We start from the raw sequence: 18,331 nt of genomic DNA, 5'->3' as shown, positions 1-18,331 counted from the left end.
TCTTTTGAATTTTGTAATCACTCCTTTTATTGTGGATTATCTGCAATCCATGCAATGGGTATTTGGGTGGACTTAACCTAGAGTTAAGGTCATCTCAATTCTTTAGGAACTTAGATATTAAGGTGTCTTCATTGATTAACAGAATTAAGCACCTATCAGCATATTTGCAAGAGTGTCCTCAGATGTAGCCAATGAAGAATGAATTGTTAAAACAACTTTGTACCAAGTTGTTTTTACCCTGAAAAAACACATTTTCATTGGCTAATTATTTTTGAGACATTTCAAAACTACTCCCTCATTTTGGCAGCAACTGTTGGGCAATGGCTTATAGTGATTTGGATGTGTGTTCAGGTAACTTTATTTGATAGCTAGTTTATTTTCAAAGATTAAATTGGCATGGTGAGTGATATGACAGCTGCAAACCAAAAATAGTCTTAGAAATGGAGAGGAAACAGTTTTTATCTTAAAAAAGGAAATGTGGTCAAACGGCTTCAGCAATAACAGCAGACAGTTTTGCTTCTTACAAAATGTGCCCCCTACTTTCCCTGACAGAGGAAATTACAATAACATGATTTAAAGGGATGTTTGGAGGAAGAAAAAGTCAGAGCAAGGGTTCACTAGAGGTGGTTTATGCACTTGCTACAACTGGCAAGAAAGTTACAGGAATTTCAAGTTGAGGAGGGATCACTGTAGGGATGGGCAAAATATTATTCTACAAGTTTAAGAGACACACATTCTAGTTTGTAGCAATATTATCAGGCTAAAACAATCAGAAAATATGTGTCCTTCCGACACAAAAATGCAATGGACTGTATGTAAAAGCATCAAATAAAATAAAACAGGAGCATGGAAAATCATGGAATTTAAAAGAAATCAAGACATCTACAGTTCTCAAATACCTGCAGCCAGATGAATTTCTGATATTTGGCTGCTGAAAATGCAAACTCAGCCATGGACTTTATAATACGGACTCTAATTGCAATTTTTAGGGCTTGCCTTGCCTCTCTTATTGTTATTACTGTTATTACTATTACTCTGTTGTTGTTATATCATGGCACACACTTTTTTATTTATCTGAAACCTATTAATCTCCCTCTTTTGCATGTGTTTTCTCTTTTCACCATAGTCAGTACAGTGGACACTCAGGTTGCGAACATGATCCATGCAGGAAGCATGTTTGCAACCTGCAGCGCCACGTCTGCACACTCGCATTTGCATGCACAAAGCGCGATTTAGCGCTTATGCGCAAGTTCCGGTACTTCCGGGTTTGGCACGGTGTGCAACCCGAAGCATCTGTAACCCGAGGTATGACTGTAGCTCTGTCTGTTACTCCGTTCCTTTATTTCTTGTGTCAAATGTATTTAATTTCCCCTCCTCTTGTTCTTCAGGCTCTCTGTTCTGTCTTCCCATTTGTTCTTCTTTTTCATCACTGAGTTCAGCAGACACCACACACACAAATCAATTTATCTGTTTTACTTTCTCCAAGGAGTTCAAGGTGTCATACATGGTTCTCCTCCCCATTCAGTCTTCACAGCAACTTGTGAGCGTAGGTTCAACTGATAGATAGTGGCTGGCCCACGGTTCCCTGTGATTTTTATTACCCAGTGGGGATTTGAACCCAGGGCCTAGTCCAACACACTAACCACTACATAACTAGTGGCTTACTGATGTTGTTGCTGTTTGCAGCATGGACAGTTGACTGAAATAGTTTAGAACTGATAGCAACTCCACCACTTGTCTCTGGATCCACAGAGGGGGATAATTTGTACACCATTTAACAAATGAATTGTCCCATTTTCCTCCCTTCCCTATAGCTGTTGATCCCATGTATGCTGCAGGTGTTTTCATGTAGAGGTGGGGAAGGAGTGCAGGTATGGTTATTCAGAAGTATTAGTAGCATAATAATCTGATAATAACATGATTATCAGCATGCTTCACTGTTAGGCTCCCTCCCCCTTTCCAGTCTTGTTTGCTTGCATCAGTAAAAAAGTTCCCTTAATAACTTTCCTGTTGAGAGGGGCACAGTTAGAAATTGAACTCAACTGATCTTGGCAGACATTTAATGCTCCTACTGGCAGGATCAGTTTCAAAAACAATCACAACTCATTTTTCATGCTGTCTTCACAAGTGTTGGCAATGCAAACAGGGATTTAACTCCCACTCAAAATATAAACGCTGTAATCTGTATTACATACTACAGATCTCATTTCAACCTCCTTAGTGACAAGTTAAAGGAAAGCCTCCGAAAATGCATTTTACCATATATATTTCCACTTAATTGTTAGGCCCTGTTAATGTCACTTAATGCCTTCTGCAGGTGTGTCTCTAACTATGGAGATCAGGTTCATGCCACCTGCCATGTAAGAAGACTGATGGATCAGGCCGAAGTCCTGTCTAATTCAGCATTCTGTTCCCACAGTAGCCAACCAGGTGCCTATGGGAAGCCCAAAAGCAGCAACTGGTATTCAGAGATATGCTGCCTTTGATACTGCAGACAATATATAGCAATGACTAATAGCAATTGATAGCCCATTCTTCTATACAATTTCTCATCATGTTGTAAAGCTGCCCAAGCTGACAGCCATCTTGGCATATAGAGTAGCCTGGTTGCTGTCTCTTGATTTTGATAGGCAACAGTTGTACAGATTAGGCCTATGTGTTTTGGGCTACATATGTATAAACTTTTACAGTCATACCTTGGGTTACAGCCGCTTCAGGTTGCGTTTTTTTGGGTTACGGACCGCTGAAACCCGGAAGTACCGGAACGGGTTACTTCTGGGTTTTGGTGGTCGTGCATGCGCAGAAGTGCTAAATCACGCTTTGCGCATGAGCACTGAATTACAACCCACGCATGCGCAAACGTGGGTTGCGAACACTGTGGGTTGCGAACACGCATCCCACACACTTAAGCCCGGGGTAACTTAGCTGTGTCACCTTGACTGTTTTGCAACTATTTGAAGGCAAGAGTTTTTACTTACAAGCAGTTTCTGGGAACATCATTTATTGTGCCAAACTCATTGCAAGGATAAGATCTTTCAGTAAAGCATTCAAGATTTGAGCAGTTTGGGGAAATGTCCAAATGTTAGAAGTATACTCTCCTTACAAACTTGTTTACTTCATGATTCTTGCTTACTACTAAGAATTCCTTTACTTTAAATCTAATTGGCAAAATGATGTGGCCACTTGTATGTGCATGGTATATTTGCATAGTTGTATGATATTTGCAAGAAGCAAAAAACTGTATAAATTCAAAATCTAAGTTCACTTCTTTCAGTGACCGTTTTTAGTGCTACCAGGTGTCACATATTTGAAGCTTATAAAAGTTGCAGTGTTCATGAAGGTAGTTCTACACCTAGAATAGTGTGTATCTGAAGAAGTGTATCTGAAGAAGTGTGCATGCACACGAAAGCTCATACCAAGAACTAACTTAGTTGGTCTTTAAGGTGCTACTGGAAGGAATTTTTTATTTTGACTATGGCAGACCAACACGGCTACCTATCTACTACTGGAACCTAGAATAGTGTTATAGAAAGCAGATGAGAAAAAATAGATAGCTATATGAGTAATTATATAAGAGAGCTTGTTTTGGTCACTTTCTTGCTGGCAGGTTAAAACAATATTTGGATATAGTGAAAATGGGGAATACCCTTTTAAGGCTCATCAAAGTACATAACCATTGCTGAATGTAACAGGGATTTTCTCTATTCCTCTTCCCTTCTCCACAGCTGTTCCCTCTCTAGCATGCAAATTACCCCCTGCTACCCTTAACTGTGATTCATTGTTATGTCTACACAGATTTTAACCGTGGTTAACATTAACCGTTGTGTGATTATGGTGTAGGATTTGAAGCTAACTTCATTGTTGGCAATTAATTATGCTCAAAATAATTTGGCACATGTGACTCATGACTTAAATAAATCTCTACGTATGCTGGGTTGAAAAGACTTCATTACAATGGTTGGAGCAAGCTGGTTGAAAAAAAAAACCTCTTCCTCCACCATTGGTTCCCTTCTTTTCAGTCACACTCCTTTTTCTTTAACGCTTCTCTCCCCCACTCCATACAGTGGTTATTTTATTTTCCTTATTTGCCAATTTCCTCTCATGCCTCTTTTGCTGCCACCACTACATATCTGGTAGCTGAGCTGAAAAAAACTCATGATAAGGTCTAACCATTTGCTGCTTTAGGTTGGCACCATCTTCTTCAGGTAGAGCCTGCTATATTAAACCTACCATGATCATATTGGTTGTCACTAGAGGTGGTGACAGTACCTCTGCTGGTGCAGAAGTAAGGGGAGGACAGGTAGGCAGACAGCAAGGAAGGGGGAGAGAGCTTAGAATCTGGTGACCTATTCAAGGCACAGACATACTACTTTCAGTGACTGGGTCAGCCCTGATTGAAGCTACCATGGGTATGAGGTTTGTTTTGGCTTTCAATGTGACAAATACAATGTTGAAAACTATGTGTTTTTATTAATTTGCTTTTATGTTACATTTTCCACTGGTTTGCTCAAAATGGCTAACAAAATTACAATTGAATATACACAATGTGTTTGCATGTTTTGGTAAGCCATGAAAACACAGATCATCCCCACTTCACTCCTCCTCACTACTGAGCAAGAGCAAGAAATTGTGATCTTTGGCTTAGCAGAGTATATGAAGGCTTATTCTTACCTTACTAGTTATAGTCTGTTTGAACGAAACAAACTGTGATCCTCATTTCACAAGGAATACTAAGTTAAGAGTTGTAGTTTATTGCTCTTCATACTAACAGGGAGGAGTGAAATGGGAGTGAACTTTGCATTCACAGTAAATTATCAGCCATGGCTTACCTGTAATGACCATGAGTGTTGATTCATGCCTATGCAAACAGTCTGCATTATCAGTATATGTCTCCTTATATTTCAGGTCTACCTAAAAGCGCCTATGATTCTTAATGGTGTTTGTGTTATTTGGAAAGGCTGGATAGATCTCCAAAGACTGGATGGCATGGGCTGCTTAGAATTTGATGAAGAACGGGCACAGGTAAAGTAGGGAGCTTCAAACTTCTCAAATCTCAGTTATATCGTGAAGCAAAATTTATAATTTTGGTATGCAGTACTTTATAACTTTGGATGGGGAAATCGTATAATGAGAAATTGAAAGCGTAAGCAGGATCACTGTATTTAGTTCTTGCATCTTCAATCACATATGATCAGCATATTTCAGTCTGCCTTTTGGTCCAAGAAAGAAGTCTCCCCACTCTCCACTGTTTTCCTTCAAAGAAAAGAAGATAGTAGAGATAGAAAAACTTCTGTCATGTTCTTTCAGTTTCCCTTGTTCTTTCTAGGAGGTCTGCCTTTGGTCTTAACTTCTTTATCTTTTCCCCTTTGCGCTTCTGAACTTCCTTGTCCATAATTTAAAATGCATGCAAACCCTGTGCTTTCTAGTTCCATAGCCATCCTGCTTATTCTGTCGTTAAATGGAAGGAAAACTGAAGCTTGCTTATACCTACTTGGGTAGCAGTAGGTTCACTTGCACTTGGGGCATTGAATAGTCATGGTGTACTTTAGTGTTTATTAAACTAATCATGCATTTGTCTGTGATAACTGATAATTCTTCATTAAAAACCCTCTTATTGACCTTGACCTTGTATTAGGCTTTTCTTTTATGCTTCCATCTTATTCTCTTTTCTCAACTTTTGCTCTCCACCACCTCTTTTTCCTATAGTTCTGTACCTCATCCATGCATATTTCATCCAGGCCACTCCTTCTTTTGTCTATGACCTAGTTTTCACAACTAACCTGGCATGCCTGACTCCTCACCTCCTCTGTCTTTTCATCCCATGAAATGCTAGAAACTGAAACAGTGGCAGATGCAAGGCTAACAGGTGACAATAAGTAGTTTTCTTAATAGAAAAATAATTGTCTTTGAATATAATTACACAGGAAGAGCCTGCTGGCCCATGTAGTTCGGCATCCTGATGCCCACAAGGCAGATTTGAGCACAGGACACTCTTCCCTCCTGTGCTTTCCAGCAGGGGTTTTTTAGAAGCATTGCTACCTCCAACTGCAGAAGCAGAGCATACCCATCATGGCTAGCAGCAGTCAGTAGCCCTCTCCTCCATAAATTTGTCTAATCCTCTTTTGAAGCCATCTAAGTTGTTCGCCATAGTTGAACAATGCATGGTATGAAGTAGCACTTCCTTTTTTCTGTCTTGAATCTTCCAGCAACCAGCTTCATGGGATGTCCATGAGTTCTAGTGATATAAGAGAGCCAGAGAGAAAAAATCTGTAACCACTTTCTCCATACTGCACCCTATTTTATATCATCTTGCCTCTTCTCAATGAAATGAAATGAAAAAGTCCCAAAAGCTGCAACCTTAACTCACAGGGGAGTCACTTCATCCCCTTGATTGTTTTGGGTACCCTTTTCTGAACCTTTTCCAACGCTACAATATCTTTTTTCAAGTAAAGTGATCAGAACTATACCCCAGTATTCCAAATCTGTTCACACCCTAGATTTACATAATGGCATTATGATGCCCTCAGTTTGGATTTAATTACTAATTAAAATATTTGTGCAGTTCACATAAAAGTCGTAAAACAGCTTCTACCTGTGAAATGAATTCTTCTCTTAGAAAAAGAGGGCTTTTATTTAATTATGGCCTTTTATTGAACATCCTGCTTTCAGCTGTTTGGGTCTTGCTTCTCTATTAAAAGATATTGATTTTTTTAAAAAAAATCAGATCCCTGAAAGACCTTGTATTATGCTGTTCCAACATAAAAATTGCCAAGGAGAGATGGAGCTGCTACTTAAAAATAAACCTTAATGAAAAATTTGCACATTGCCCTTTAGTGCATGCTGCTTGGGCCTAAGCTGATGTTTACTGATTGACAGATGTTTGTATTAAAACTAAGCAAGGCCACAGGGGGAACTCTTCCACATCATTTCATAAAATAGCTTTAGGGTGCAGGAAGTGCCCTAGGCAAAAAAGGCAATTTGACATTCTCTCACTACAGACATTTTATTTTAAAATTTAATGTACTTAGTCCCTTGGTATATTAAAATGTAGCTGGATTCTCTGGAGCAGGACTTATTTAACCTGCACATTTTTGCAAAGCCACACTATTAAAGCAAAATCATCATGCTGAATGTAGCATGCTGTACTTTGACAAATGTAGTTTAAAAGTTTTGATTATTTTTTTTAAAAAAACTATTAAAAGAGACAAGATGAAGAAGAAAGAGTGTAATTCTGCCTTGGAAAAGTGCAAGAGAATTTCACTTTATTGCATATTGTTAGACAAGTAGTTCTTTAAAATAGGTCAATTAGTTTGTGGGGAGGACCAAAAAAAGAAATTTGAACAACCTCACTGCAACTATTAGAAATAAATGTTCTGAAGAACATTTAGAAATGTTCTATGGGAGTGGGCCAAACCTAATGGGGTGCACTATTTGGGCTTGGCTCCTAAGAGGCTTTGCTCCTTGCCCAGATATAGCATGGCAAAGCTCAAGGTTTCTTTGGTAGATGCCCCATTTCCCCTATTTCTTCTGGCCTGGTGGCTGCCATAGACATAGGTATGATTTCCCCAAGAATGTAGTGGATAGGTGTCCTGAAGTCTTTCGCCATAGGGCACATGAGGTCATGCCTCTGGTAGTGAGGGTCATTGCCACTTCTTCTGCGGTGGCATGGTGGGCTTCCTTTTCAAAGAAAGATTTTGCCTTTATGATGGATGTGGGGCTGGATGCCACACAGTTTGCCACCAGGGCTATGGCTACTGATGTGGCTCAAGACCTGGAATGTTGATGCAAAATCCAAAACTAATATGGCAACTGGGCATTTCTTGTGGGAGGGAATTGTGGGGATCCTCTGGAGGAATATCTGATGGAGACCAAGAACAAGAAGACACTATCTTCAGGGTCTAAGAAGGAGGAGGAGGAGAGATGTCACTTAGAGCAAATCTTTTTGCCCCTTTTGGGTGCTTATGGTCCCCAAAAAATAGCAGGAGCCAGTGGTAGCAGTGCAGGGAGCAGGGAGAGGCAGAGATTTTCCTCTTCGTGATTCTTCATGATTAGTAGCTCATCTCTTTAGGTGGTCTTGTTACTCCGTTTCTTTAAAATAAAGGCACCTAAATCCAGTGGTTGCCCTTATGGTGTGGCAAAGCTGCCCTCCCAATACTAGCATTAATAGGATAGGACTGCACAGGTACACCAACAGAGCAACTGCAGTGCTCATGCTGGTGTGCTCATGCAGTCTTAATCTCACCACAGTCTGCCCCATATAGATAAGCTATGTCAGTGTTGGGAGGGCCATGCCACAGCCCACTACTGCCTAAATGATGTCTAGAGGTGAGCAGTTGGAGAGGTCTTCCCCCCAAATCAGTGTAAAGGTGCTTCTTGTGTGACCCTGTACTTTTGGTTGGTAGCAGGAAGATGCATTGGCACAGCAGGCTTTTGAAGAAGCTCGGAGAAGAACTCGTGAATTCGAGGACAGAGACAGGTCTCATCGGGAAGAAATGGAGGTGAGAGTTTCACAGCTGCTGTCAGTTACTGGTTAGTACTCTATCAAAAATCTAGATTTTTTTTCTCAATAAACTACTGCCTGGAGCATGTTGCTAAAATCTTATGTTTTATTTTGATGTTGTCATTTTAATGAATCCTGTTTGGGTTAAAAGCATTATGTTAGTACATTAAGGGTACAAATTCTTCAACCAGTGCAATTTTGCCACTTGAAAGTACATAGCTGCTGATCTTAGAATCCCTAAAGCTAAAACATATTTTAATTTAAAATGATCTAATCCAGCATTGTTAACTTTCACCTCTTGGACAAAGTAATTCAGACTGTGTGCCCTATTTCTGCATATGCCACAGTAGTTACTCCATATGATAGAATTTTGCATTGAATTATGTATGTACATTGTTAAATAAAGAACCAAAGTTTGTCCTATCAATGGTATAGTAGACTGGCAGATTTATTTTTTTATAGAGCAATGGGGGAAAAGAGGCAAATGTACATATCTGTTGGGCAGTATACACATATACGGGACGTGGGTGGCGCTGGGACACAGGTGGTGCTGTGGGTTAAACCACAGAGCCTAGGGCTTGCCAATCAGAAGGTCAGCGGTTTGAATCCCCGTGACGGGATGAGTTCCCGTTGCTTGGTCCCTGCTCCTGCCAACCTAGCAGTTTGAAAGCACGTCAAAGTGCAAGTAGATAAATAGGTACCACTCTGGCAGGAAGGTAAACGGCATTTCTGTGCACTGCTCTGGTTCGCCAGAAGTGGCTTAGTCATGCTGGCCACATGACCTGGAAGCTGTATGCCAGCTCCCTCAGCCAATAAAGTGAGATGAGCGCCAGAACCCCAGAGTCAGCCACGACTGGACCTAATGGTCAGGGGTCCCTTTACCTTTACCTTTATACACACATACATACTTGGGAAGTAATACTTGTTTAAAAATACTTCAAAACCAAATTAAGTATTTTTCCCCTTGTTCATTTCCCCTCAACTTTAATACATTTTTAGAAGTAGTCTTGATCATGGAGTAAATGAAAAGATTATCTTGGCTAGCTTCAGCATTGGTTCTATTTTCATAGAGGGAAGATATAGAAAAAATTCTTTTAAAAAATCAAACCATGAAACACTGCTTTTTTCACATACATATACAAAGTAGACCACTTAAAGTCTGGAACAATGAAGATTGAAAGTTTCATTGTTATAAATCATACCTTGAGCTGCTGCAAAGTCTGCATATATATATATATATATATATATATATATATATATATATATAAAATGCATCGTTTAAATGGCTTTAATAGATACCACATTTGAGTTCAGTGAAGACAGAGAAACCCTTGCAATACTTTGTCTGCCCCTACCGAAAGAGAGGCGCCAGCCCTTGGGAAGCATTCAGCCAAACCTTAGCAGCATATGAAAATGATCAGAATTTATTCTTTATTTATACAGCTTTCTTTCCTAGAAAAGATGTTCCTTTATTTTATAACATGCTGTGCAACGCTTTTTTAACTATTAAGAAGCCAGTAGATTATTACATCTGCAAAGAAATCCAACAAAAAATTCTTACTGAATCTTTCAAACATAATCAGTCACATTTTGAATTTTATTTTATCTATTTTAAAGGATAAATCAGCCGAACTGTTCTGGATTTATTAGAGCTACTGTTGTTGATTACCACTTGAAGAAACTGCAAAAACATTTTTTTATAATCTTGCATAAGTGAAAGATTTCACAAATAAAATTATAAGAGCATGTTCAAATAACATTTGTATAAAGTAGCAAGTCAATTTTTAAAAAATACAAGACTGACATGCTTACTTGAAAGGAGAAAATAGATGTACAACACAAATAATATGGAAACAAGTTATGGCACAGGGCTTGAAACAGTATTTGAAAAATGTTTTCTAATTACAGCAGCCTATTAAAGTTTTTTCTGAGCAAATAAGTTATTTTAGTTATTGATTAAGTTTACAGATCTGTGTTAAATGAAGCTGAGATTTTTTCAGCTGCTGAATTCTACTGCTGGTACCTATTCTGCTGCTTTTCTGCCCTTTCAAAGAATTGCATAATACGCCAACCTAAACAAAGTCCAACATTTCTGGAACTGCAGGGTAAACTAGAATTTTATGCTAAACACCTCATCCAGCATCCTTCAATCTCTGTAGCAGGGATTGAGAGTTGAACTAAAAGTACTTTGCATATCTCTCAGTCTCTGCTTATGGACAAGCCTGCACAAAATAAGCATATTTGCATACATCTGCTTAATATGCAAATTTTATACAAGCCATTGAAATGAGTTTTTCATGGTACAGAATGAAGAATATTAGGCCCTTATGCTATTTGATAGCTGTTCTTTATGACAGAAGGTTGACAGTTTGAGAGCAGGAAGGATGATAAAAATAAATGACAAAATCATTTTCAGCAAAGCATCTTTGATTCTTTGCTGGTCATGCTTCAATAAGCATAATATAGCAAAATGTCCAAATCAGTTCAGACAAGAACATTACAAATGCTCTGTTTACTGTATATACTTTTGGCTGATGTCATAGACAGGCAATTTCCCAGTGTATTTGTTAATATTGTGGTAGCACTCTCCTACCCCAGCATAAAGAGAATTTGACAAAAAGTTGTTTTCTGTTGTTGAAAGACAGTAAATGTGCTAAAGTTTCCAAACTCTTTTCCTATCCTAATGTTTTGTATAATTTTAGTAAAAACAACCAAAATAACAATCAAAGCTTTAAAGGTGTGCCTATTTAACAAATATATGTTAAATTAAATGTTCTAATTATCACCAGCTGCAATTTATTTTGCATATAACTGCCAACTAAGATTTCACTTCATGCATCTGATGAAGCAGGCTTCAGTCCACAATAGCTTATGCCAGAACTGTCTTCAAGATGTCACAAGAATCCTAGAAACAAACCCCTCTGAATTATTTAAAAACAAAACAAAACAGAGTTTTGCAAATAAAAGTAGATGTAGAAATAGAATTCAAAATGGCTCAGATGAATCTTTTCATTGGACCAGTTGTGTCTAGGGGAGGAGGAAAGCAAGCTTTCAACATGCAGCCTGGAGGCATCAGAAAGAAGAACGCAATCCAGAGTATGAATATAAGAAATAAATGTCTTACCCCTTGATGGATTTTTGTATGGAGAGATTGAGAAGCTGGCATCTAACATCAGAATATATGGTGATGGAAACATTACTTTGCATGCTTTAAAATACTGAAATTACCAGTTGGCCATTTCCTTTAATAAGGAAACTTTATCACAACATGAAATTGTAGCTGAAAATTGAATCCTAGCCACCTAATACTATTTCCAGTTTCACTAGTATCATATCTTTATGTCTATGAAAGGCAGCTAAATATCCTACCTTTCTTATGGGTTTTTCCCACTAGGATAAAATGTACTTTCAGTAGAGAAAGTATTGTTTCATGTCTGGTGGAGATGCTATAAATATATAATTACTATTGATCACTGTCAGTCACTGTCTCGCTGATGCTCAGCCTCTTTCTAACCTGCATTGACTGGAAGAAGTTGCTTATATTACAGTATTGCTTGACTTGCAAAATTGATCTGCATGATACCACACTCAGCATTGATTTTGGACAAAATGTAAAAGGGTTTCTTAGTATGGCATTCAGTTGCACTTTTTATGTACACCATTTGCTGCTAGATAACATCTTTACAGTGCAATCCTGTGTGTGCTTACTCAGAAGTAAGTTCCAATATGTTCAGTGGGGCTTACTCCTAGGAAAGTTGGATTGCAGCCGTAAACAAATAAGGCTGTGCTATTCAGTTGCCATGATGTATGAGAGAAAGTGAACCTTGATTCTGCTTAAGTAACACAGAAGTTTATTTCCCCCCAAAGCATTTCAGTAACAAAACAAAAATGTGTTTGTTTTGAAATGCTAATACATGAGACTTAATACTGTATATCTGTAAATATTTTATTTTGCATTTTTAAAGAAATGTCAAATTGAAATTTACTGTGATACAATTCAAGTTATTTGACATTGCAGTATGTATCTGCCATCATCACATTCCAGTGCTTGAATACCCTTAGCAAAATGGTTGTCGCCGCTGTCTATTCTCTTTCCCACTGCATTTTGAAAAAAGTTTCCGTATATGAACTACCTTTTCATTCAGTTTTTCTTTGCCGTTTGTGAAACAGCATGAAAAACGTGCTTCTTACACAAAAAGCTGTGCTTGGTGTCAATTGAAAATGAATGACCCTTACAATGAAAGTCACTATTTTTTTCCTTTTAAGTAGTGATTTATATCCAGGGTACACTCTTCATATCTCTTGTGGATAGCAAAAGGTCATATAAAAAGCATCTCTTAGCCTCACATCATCTACTTCTAGTACAGATTTGGGCATTTCCCACATCAGGTGGGGCAATGACATTTATGTACAAATTGAGAGAACAGATTTGAATTTTCTGTGGTTTTGCAGAGAATTCTGGATTATACTTGGTTTGTAAAGCCACACACATTAAAAGAAGCACAAGAAGCTAAGGAACTCCAGTAAGAGCACCTTAAATTGTGTCTCTCTGGTAGCTGACTGCCTAATCTGCCTGTATGACATAGCCAGCACCATCTGCAGGAGTTGCCATGAACTGGGTCATGGGGACTTCTTTGTTCATGCTGAAAATTGATTAACAGTACAAACTAAGTGCAGTTGCTGAGGTTGAATTTCATACACTCAGACCATGAAACAAAGAACTGTCTGTAAAACACAGTTTATTTAGCTTAACAGAACTAAAGCTTAATTTGTATATATGGAATCTTGCCTTATTTATTTGCTTTGCTAACTTGAATTGCTTAAACAGTTAATTCATAATTTTTCATTTTGAGGTAGCCAAGACAATAATATGCAGAATGAGAGTTAATTTAACTAAAAATCATTTTGCAATTTCTGACACATGCAGGACCCCACAAGACAACTCCCCTGATGCCAGCCAATGTCGAATCATAACTAGATGCCTATGATGGTCTTTGTGCTTTTACTAAAGTACATTTTGGAGTTTGGCTAACAGGCACGATCTAGCAAGAGTAGAACCCTTTTTTAGTTCAACTTACGTTACAGTGATGTGTTTTAACTGCCTCTACATTGTACTGACTCTCTCCCCCCCCCTTTTTTTTTTGCTAAATACTGAGGACCAATTGGTATATAATAATTACCAAGGCTTGTCCCAAGGTAATTTTTTTCCCTTAGGAAACTGCCAGTAAAACTTGGTTCCATGGTATGATGCATTCCACCAGATCGGGGTGCTCAGCTTCTTAAACACTGAGAACCAAATACTCCAATGAAATAATAGGTTACAAGAAAATATATGTGCCTACATCAATCTGAAGTTCTGCCAGGGTAGTACTAATATAGAGGTGTTTGCTTTTTTGAAGAAAAAACAGTAATATGAAACACAAACATGTTATCTTGGTTTTCAGCACAGTCTTGGGCTACAGAGAAGGTGCGGGGTGAGATTTCCTAAGGGATGGGTACTTTAGGATTCAGATGGGCAATGAAGACCACCAAAGTTGCTCCTTAACAGGTTTTTCATTAACAGGATCAGGAAAATAAAGAACAAAGCATGAGGAAACAGACAAAATCTTATGGTCCCTTCTATTGCCAGAGAATCCTTTCCCTTCTTCTGCTGGCAACTCGTTAAACTCCTTACAGGCGATTTGTGTAGCTTCAGTGTTGACAACTGTCTTCACTGAGATTTTCACTGGCCCTTGGTGGGCTTGGGCCTGATATAAACACTTGAGCACTTGTTCTTGGGGTCAGCTTCCCAAGACCTTGTCTATGATTATCTGGCAAGGCCAGAGGAATAGTCATAACAAACAGCATACTCCGCTTTTCTTTACCAACAAAGAGTGCAACTGTTAGAAGCAGAGATTTGCAGCTCCTTGTAGCATACAGAAAAAAATGCTGTGACTGATTTCATTTTGAGGCTCTTTCGTAGTCTCTTGGGTATAAAAAGGGATAAAAATATAAGGATGATATCCAACTGTGGCATCCCACCTGCACAGCAGACTTCTGCTTTTGCAAAAGGCACTTCCTTTTTCTCTTCTCCCTCCTTCAGCTTCCAGTCTGCCCCTAAAATCTATTCCAGCAGGTTGGGGAATCCTCCAGAGAGAGCAGATGTGGGGTGGGGAGAGGAGTTGCACCTGGCACCTTCGTTACATATCTTTAGGCGCCAGGCAAAAGCAGTCCTCCCAGGCCTTTGGCTAACTGGGGGAGTATTGTTTTCATTTGTTACTATGTTATGTATTTTTGTTTTTATATTGTAAACTGCTCTGTGATTCTCAAATGAAGAGTGGTAGAGAAATATTATTATTTCTAGTTTTGCTTAATGATGTTTGCTTAACTTTTTTTAACAAAATTCATTTTTTCAATGAAAGCAGGTTGTCAGAAATGTCACTTGCCATTTAATAAATGCATCCTTCGTGCTGTTTTTAAGTTTTTGTCAATTTCCTCTTTTTGTCTTTCTGAATAGAATCAATACTAGCCCAGGTTAGACATAAGGGGAACCACTGGTTTCCCCTCTATGACTGAACTGGGCCACTGTTTCCTTCATGATTTATAAATTCCTGTCTGAGCAAAGCCAAAAAATGACTTCTACAGGTTTTCATAAGGTCTGGTTTTTATATTAGAATATTTGGATGAAGGTGAGTACATGTAAATGGTCTTTATGCCCCCACTAAAAAGAAAAGTAAAATTTCCATTCCTGTGGCGTAAGTAGAAACGGCTTACAACCAAGTGACATCAGTGGCAGAGATGCTTGTTCTTCCCTTTCCCAGGGTTAAGACTGCCACCTCATATCCTAACCCTTTTAATAGCTGGGAGAGCCTGCCCTGCTAGCTCTATGGGGCCCTTTTTGATTTGAGGAAAAGTGTGCCATGGCCATTCTGGGGAAGAGCATGGGGATAGAGAGGACCATTTTTGTCAAGTATTCATAGTGCTGGTTTAGAATGAATATTGATATACACCATTTGAAACCATATTTTGCTTTAAAATATTCAATACATTTTAACTCTCTTCCTCCTTTCTCCACCTTCCCATGTTAATTCAGGCAAGAAGACAACAAGACCCTAGTCCTGGCTCAACCCTAGGAGGTGGTGATGATCTCAAACTGCGTTAAGTGAACAACGGTTGTGCCATGAGTGTGACGCTTAAACTTGGCAAATGATGGAATTAAAAGACCAGAAACTGTGATAACTGGGTATATACTATAGTCTATTCCCTGACCTGCGGCAACCAAACTATCATGTCCCGCCATGGTTTGCACTATGTTTGTGTTGTATTATCTGCATTTCTTTTCTTTAAGCATGTTGCCAATGGGGATTTGAAATTCTTGTTTCTCTATGCAAGCTTATAATTTTGTTGGCACTATTTTAGTGACGAGAACAATTAATGCAGCTATAAAAACAATTCCTCAACTGTAATATTCATTCATTTCAGAATAGGTCAAACGTTGCAGAATAAAGTTTTTTGTGACTTTTTTAAAAAACAAAAACTTTCAAAATAATTTTTATATGGGCTTTTGGAAGTTTGTTTGTCATAGTGTTCTTGCTTTTACACATGCATTCTTTGTGGTATTGTCTTTTTATGCACTTTCTCTTCTCTAACTTTCAACACATTTTATTCTTTTTACATTATGCAGCCTAGACCAAGTAAGAGTGTTGTCAATTGATTTACTGAATTACATGTTTATAAACTTTTAAAAAAACCACACTCCAATATACTATGAAATATTGTTAACTTAAAGTTAATGTTTTAGATGGCAAAATGTCTAAATGAGATTTTAATCTGTCCGCACGTTCTGTTGTAGATTCTGTTCTGCAGTTACTAGCTGTAGTTAATGTAGTTCAGATAACCTGCTGAAACTGATTGGAAGTCATTGCAGTATGGCTCTTCAGGGACTCTGTAAAAATCTGAAATGGGATACTCCATCTTTCTGATTGCATTTGACATTAGTCTATGATGGCTGAGGGTGAAGCTGATATCTTGAATACAATCATGTTGAAAGTAGCTGCTTAACTCTTTTTGTATCCTATTCTTTAGCTTAGATTAAAATACGAATTGAGACATTTGAATTGTATGCAAAACAGTCTCATATTGGCCCAAAGTTGCCTTTGGTGTGTTTTTTTGTTACTTAACAATTTTGTTATGATACTTTCCAGTAGCATAAGATTTGGAGAAAATAATTATTAAGGATTGTTCACTTTTGCACTTCAGTCCCTGCTTTCTTCTATTATATTACTCAAGAATACTGTTTACCAAATCTTGTGTCAAACCAGTTTTGTTTCTCCATTTGTTATGTGGCGTGAACATCAATCTAATCTAAATTATCATTTTAGGCTTTAAACCACAACATTCATTTTCTGTCTTAATATGAGAAGAATGCAACATTCCTTGTCAATGCTGGTAGTTGAACTTATAACAATTACAAATATCTGAACAACTTCCCTGGATATGACAACTCTGAATCTTTTTTTAATACTCTTAACAGTCATCCATAGGTTCTGTCCCAAACAGATCCATTAAATAGAAATATGTTGCTCATGTTAATATTTTTTCCATGCACATTTTCCTCATCCAGTGAAGAAAGAATGGTCCAAAAAGTAGTTTTCTGTTGCTGTTTCATTTTTGTCAGTGATGTTCCTTTCCTTTGTATTTCAAATAGTATGGTGTTTCCTGATTACTTCTGATAGTAGTTTCAAATCATGAGTACACAAATTATACTATTGCATATATACCTTTGCTGTCTGTGTGTAAATAACCTTCTCTCCCTATTATCTAGAATTTGGCTACTTAATGGCCATGTTTGAATGATCATATCTCAGCTTAATAGCCCAATATAAAAATAGATGTTTTGCTCACGCACACAGCCCCTTTGCTACTGTAACTAATGATAGTTACAGGTTTCCTGGTTTTACTACCTGCATCATCAAGGGAGGAACAAAGGTGCTGTGTGCCCAGGCAATAGACTCATTCACATATTGGCTTGTTGAGCCAAGATACAGTTGTCCAAACTGGGCCACCATGTCTTAATGCTGGCATTAAGATCACAAGCCCTCTCCCTGTGCTAGCTAGTGCAGACCTGCTAAACTTAAAAACTTTAAGTTATTGATGCAATTTGATATTTTTTCATAATTTCTATTTAAACAAGAGTTGCATCATCTTCAAACTCATCTCTTTAAGAGTTGCCTTAAGCTTCAAGATTGCTTTTGCTATCTTTTTGTGCTATGTTAACCTTACGTTTATAATAAACTTATGTGAGTGAAACAAAGTGGTTGTAAATTACTTTGTAACATGTAACTGTCAAGTGCTGACACGTGCCATTGTATGCTTAGAGATAAAGGACAGTTCGGCAAATATTCCAAAGTACTATCATTTTTAGGGGACTTGTGGGTTGCTTATTGTGGCATCTCAGGGCTTTTTTAATCCTTTTATTTCCCTTTTAAGAATTTTGCTAATACAATTTGAGAATAGAGAAGTTTAGTCAAGAGTTAAATCATAAAATTAATAGATATTTAAAAGTTACATTTTGTATCTTTTGATTAGGTTCTGAAACATCCAGAAACCAGTTTTGAAATCTACTTCTGACATCTTCTCTCCCTCCCTCCATTGCCTTGATAGGTAGGAGTTGCTCATCATCACCAGAGAGCAAGAATGCTCTTCTTCTGAGATCATTTAGCTTGCCCTACAGATCCAATTTAAGAACAAGCAGTCTTTGAGGTCATGGGGCTGTATGAAGAACCCCAGACCTCCCCTCCATCCATTACAGTTGCAGAATGCCTATTTTGATTTTTGATTATTTAATTTATA

At 38.0% G+C, this 18,331-nt stretch overlaps 1 protein-coding gene across 4 annotated transcripts in view; it reads left to right on the top strand.

Moving 5' to 3' along the window:
* Positions 1-17,792, top strand: part of CBFB (core-binding factor subunit beta) — a 41,375-nt gene extending 23,583 nt beyond the window's left edge. The window contains exons 4-6 of one of the 4 annotated variants that reach the window (XM_083515150.1): positions 4,906-5,022; positions 8,403-8,529; positions 15,573-17,792. In XM_083515150.1, coding sequence (XP_083371276.1) covers positions 4,906-5,022; positions 8,403-8,529; positions 15,573-15,595 — 267 coding nt within the window. In that variant the 3' untranslated portion in view covers positions 15,596-17,792. The remainder of the gene's footprint in view (positions 1-4,905; positions 5,023-8,402; positions 8,530-15,572) is intronic. The other 3 variants (XM_083515151.1, XM_083515149.1, XM_083515148.1) reach the window with 3 other exon arrangements.
* The last annotated feature ends 539 nt before the right edge of the window (positions 17,793-18,331 follow it).

This window comes from Podarcis liolepis (genome assembly GCF_965112155.1).
Source record: "Podarcis liolepis genome assembly, chromosome: 7".
In the NCBI taxonomy this organism is placed as follows: Eukaryota; Metazoa; Chordata; class Lepidosauria; order Squamata; family Lacertidae; genus Podarcis; species Podarcis liolepis.
Note: the sequence above shows the minus strand (reverse complement) of the source record. Positions and strands in the feature narration are given on the sequence as shown.